The sequence below is a fragment of the Charadrius vociferus genome, unplaced genomic scaffold (assembly GCF_000708025.1).
Source record: "Charadrius vociferus isolate BGI_N301 unplaced genomic scaffold, ASM70802v2 scaffold62, whole genome shotgun sequence".
Taxonomy (NCBI): Eukaryota; Metazoa; Chordata; class Aves; order Charadriiformes; family Charadriidae; genus Charadrius; species Charadrius vociferus.
The window spans coordinates 4025749-4029791 of NW_009647419.1; the positions used below are offsets into that span (position 1 = coordinate 4025749).

The 4043-nt window shown below is 57.5% G+C and overlaps 1 protein-coding gene across 1 annotated transcript in view; it reads left to right on the forward strand.

The window, feature by feature from the left end:
- SLC29A1 (solute carrier family 29 (equilibrative nucleoside transporter), member 1) overlaps positions 1–2552 on the forward strand; it is a 5795-nt gene extending 3243 nt beyond the window's left edge. Inside the window, exons 10-12 of the mRNA XM_009880416.1 lie at positions 37–122; positions 1842–2041; positions 2441–2552. Coding sequence (XP_009878718.1) covers positions 37–122; positions 1842–2041; positions 2441–2552 — 398 coding nt within the window. The remainder of the gene's footprint in view (positions 1–36; positions 123–1841; positions 2042–2440) is intronic.
- The last annotated feature ends 1491 nt before the right edge of the window (positions 2553–4043 follow it).

Genomic DNA, 4043 nt, shown 5'->3' on the forward strand with positions numbered 1-4043 from the left:
CCTGGGCTTGTCAGTGACCTTCTCCACTTTCTACAGGTCTCTACTTCATCCCTGTTTCCTGCTTCCTGCTCTTTAATGTCTTTGACTGGACGGGACGGAGTCTCACTGCCCTCTTCACATGGGTAAGCGTGGGGCAGGGAGCAAATGCCCAGGTAGTCTCTGTCCCACACCCCTCAGCCATGGCTTTCACTGGGGCTGCCATCCATGGCTTGGAGGAAGGAGGTGCAGAGCTGACTCCTGCCTTGGCTTTAAGTCCTAAGCAGAGATTTATGGGTCAGAGCCGAGAACCACGATGTTGTCCTGTCCTCCTCCCACCCTTTTTTCAACATGGCTTGGATGAAGCTGCCTCCTCCATTTCAGCCTCTTTGTAAACAAATCTTCACTCCAGCTATGCAAACAGCCAGGCAGGATGGCGACAGCAAAAGAGGGTGAAAGACAGGGCAGCCCAAAATAAAACCTCTGGCCTCCGCACAGGACACAGCTGCTTTAAAAAGCCCTGTCCTGGGAGCAGGGCAGAGCCATGCCACGTGGGTCACAGAGCTGTCCCTGGCTCCGTCCCCTTGCTCTCATCTCCCCTGCGGTGGCTCAGAGCTGCTGGGGCTGAGGGATGGGAGCTGTGATGGGGGTGGGTGAGGAAGGGGGCTGTCCTGTCTGTCTCTCTTCCTGCCCCTTCACCCAGCCCCTAAGCGTCGTTTCCCCCTGTATTGTTCAGGCTGTTTGTTTAGAGAAGCTCCTCAGCACCACGCACGCACCATGGGGTCTCTCCAGGCCTGGCTTCCCCATGGCCTGGAACTGCTTCTCCCCTGGCCAGCACTGCTGGCTGCCCTCGGCCTTGGCCACAAGCCACCTTGCCTGGTGTCCAGCCTGCAGCCTCCGTGGTGGGCTGACCCAGCAGGAGACGTTTCCAAAACAAGACTGTGTGGAAAGTCTGACTGCCTGTGGTTTGGGCTTCATTTCCCTGGTTGGGGCCCCGCTTGCTCCTTTTCTCTTCCTCAGGCAGGAGAGGTTGTTTGCCCACAGACACGGCAGCTGACCTAACCTCAGCTTCCCTCCGTGCTCATGAAGTGTCCCATGGCTACGCCAGCCCACGCAGCTCCCAAGGCAGCTGTGGGTCTCTTCTGACCCCAGACCAGTGAGCCCTGTCATCTGCGACCCTGACATTTTACCGAGGGGACCCCAGATGGAGCCAGGCATGTCTCGTACCAGGGGCTACCTTGGTCCCAGCTGCAGGGACAAAACAAGAGGACGGTGCCTCCTTCTTCGTCCCAGCCTCACGTGTCCAGGGATTCTGTAAGGATCCGTGGAGACCATAACTCGGTCTGTGCCTTACCCAGCACTGTCCAAAACAGCCCCAGCGTAATCCCTTTCCCAGATTGCTGGATCTTGCCCCACTTGGCTGGGGGACAGCGTAGGAGGCTGAAGAGCTGGTTAAAGCCCAGTTTGCAGGCCCTGAGGTGCCAGAGGGGATTTACCTCAGCCAGCCTTGTCCTGCATGGTGGTTCACCGCAGGAGATTGCGTGAGTGTACACGAGGCTCTCCTGCCTGTTATTTCCAGCAAGAGCTTAGCAGTCGCTCACAAGCCCAGCTCAGTATTTTGGCTCTAGAGCTGCTGCTCTCAAAGTCAGCTGGGATAGGACTCTCAGACCTAGTAGGACCTCCTTACCACAACAAGCAGTGACGCTGAGATTTGTTGCAACGGAGAAAGTCTCTCAGCAACTTAGCCCTCTCTGTGGCTCCTCTGCACAGTAGAGAAAGCCTCTGTATAGCCCCTGCCAGCATGCATGAGATGGGGAATGTCCGCTCCTCAGCTGCTCAGTGAGTGACCTGTGTTTTTCTCCCAGCCCGGGAAGGACAGCTGGCTCCTGCCAGCAATGGTGGGCCTCCGTGTCATCTTTATCCCCCTTTTCATGCTGTGCAACGTGCAGCCCCGTAACTACCTGCCTGTCATATTCTCTCATGATGCCTGGTACATCGTCTTCATGATCTTCTTCTCCATCTCCAACGGCTACCTGGCCAGCCTTTGCATGTGCTTCGGGCCCAAGTGAGTAAGAGCTGGGGACAGGGGAAGGGTTGGTTACACCCCCAGATGCCAGCCCCAGCACAACTGGAGTCTGGCTCTGCCCAGTTCTGGTGTGAGCACTCCCCAAGCGGATGCAGGCGCAAGGGGGATCACCACACCACCTCCGGAGAGACAGCCCCGGTATCCCCTCTCCAGCCTTGTGCCTCCATATCCTAGAGATGAGGAAGCTACTTTTTGGGCTCTCCCGTAATATGGAGGAGGCTCTTGGAGCCAAGGTGTATTTGCTCTTGCCATTCCTCTGCTGCAGAGGAGTACAGCTTCTGGCTCCTCTGTGGCCTCCTCCCACCTCTCTGTTGAACTCGTAGCGGGGCACAGGGCATGCATCCACAAGGATGGGTCTGACACCTGTTTCTCCCCTAGGAAAGTGCTCGCCCACGAAGCAGAGACAGCTGGAGCTGTCATGGCCTTTTTCTTGTCGCTGGGCTTGGCCCTCGGAGCTGCCATCTCCTTCCTGTTCCGAATTCTCATCTAGCAGAGGCACCCAGAGGGTGCAGGGACACCGAGAGATGGCTCCGCATCCTCCTCCGAGGCCCTGGATACCTCGGCGCCGTGGGGAGATAACACCTCACGCCTGCCCCTGCCAAATCGCACTGCCATGGCAGATGTTACACCCAGGGACGGTTCCACTCCTGCAGGGTTGGCCTGGCTCCTGCTGCGCTCGGCTGTGTGATGCCTTCAGGCCTACGTGCCTTCTCCTTCCCCATGCTCTGTGTGTGTGCGTGTAAGACCCCTGGGATCTCACAGAGGTCCAGCTGCCTCCCATGCTACATAATTTCCCCAGCTCAAGGCCGAAAGCCATTCTCAGCCTCCTCCTCTCTGACAGAGTTGAAGGCTGGTATCCAGTGTTATTCCTTCTCTTGCCCTTGTCCCCAGGGTACCTAGGGACTTGCTCTCCTCTCCTTCCAGGGGGCCTGGAAACATCCCATACCACTTCTCCTGCTGGTGAGACTTGCAAATGGGGAGGAGGGCCCCAGCCAGTCTCGCCATCCCTGCTCTCCACTAGGCGCACATCCCCCTGCCCAGCAGCATCCCAGGGACACAGACATCCATGTCCCATCCACATAAAGAGCCATAACTGTGGCTGGGCTGAGGGAGGAGGAGGAGGTCTCCACATCCCACCTTCTCCCCCTCTCCTCGACTTTGTTCCCTACTTTTTTTTTTTGTGTGTGTAATTCTGCCATTGTTTTCCTTCTGCCCCCTGGTTGTGTGACATGAGGCCCCACCACGAGAGGAGGCAATTCCCTTCCCACAGAGGCTGCCTTCCCGTGCTGCAGGGGAAGGCCTGACCGCTCCCTTGGCTTTCCCATCCCTCATCTGTGTAAATGTGTCTGTACAGTTGCCGTTTTCTATAAAAAGACCAAAATGCCCCTTCGGGTATGTGTGTGTGTCTGTCACCACAGGGAGAGGGCTGCAGAGGGGCAAGGGCTGAAGGAAGCAGGCACTGGCATTGCTTGAGCATCCCCTGTAGCCATCATCAGGTGGTGAAACAGTGTGTGCATCCCCTACAAGGACAGTGGCTCTCTGCTACAGGGTCACAGCCAGCATGCTGCCCACTGCACCTCTTGACGATGAGAGGCAGCACCTGCACATTTTGGGGTACTGTGACACACACACACCTGGGAGCTTTCCTTGAGCCAGGGAACAGCTGGAGTGCCACCTCTTGCTCCTGGGGGGGAACTCCACCACCCCCACCAGCCGGCCTGCACCCCACACACCACCCCTCTGCCCCACATCACCCCCAGCCAAAAGCTATAGGGCCCGGGTCCCCTCATCCCACCCACCCCCTTCCTTTGGCCGCCAGGCCTGTGCGCCCACAGCCCCAACAAGGAGATTTAAGGCAGGAGATTTATCTTATTGCTCTTAAGACACTAAAAATGCAGCGTAGCCAAACGCTGGTTTCCAATGGGGAAAAGGGGCCTGCTTTGCTCTCAGACCCTGACAACACCACCACCACCACCACCCT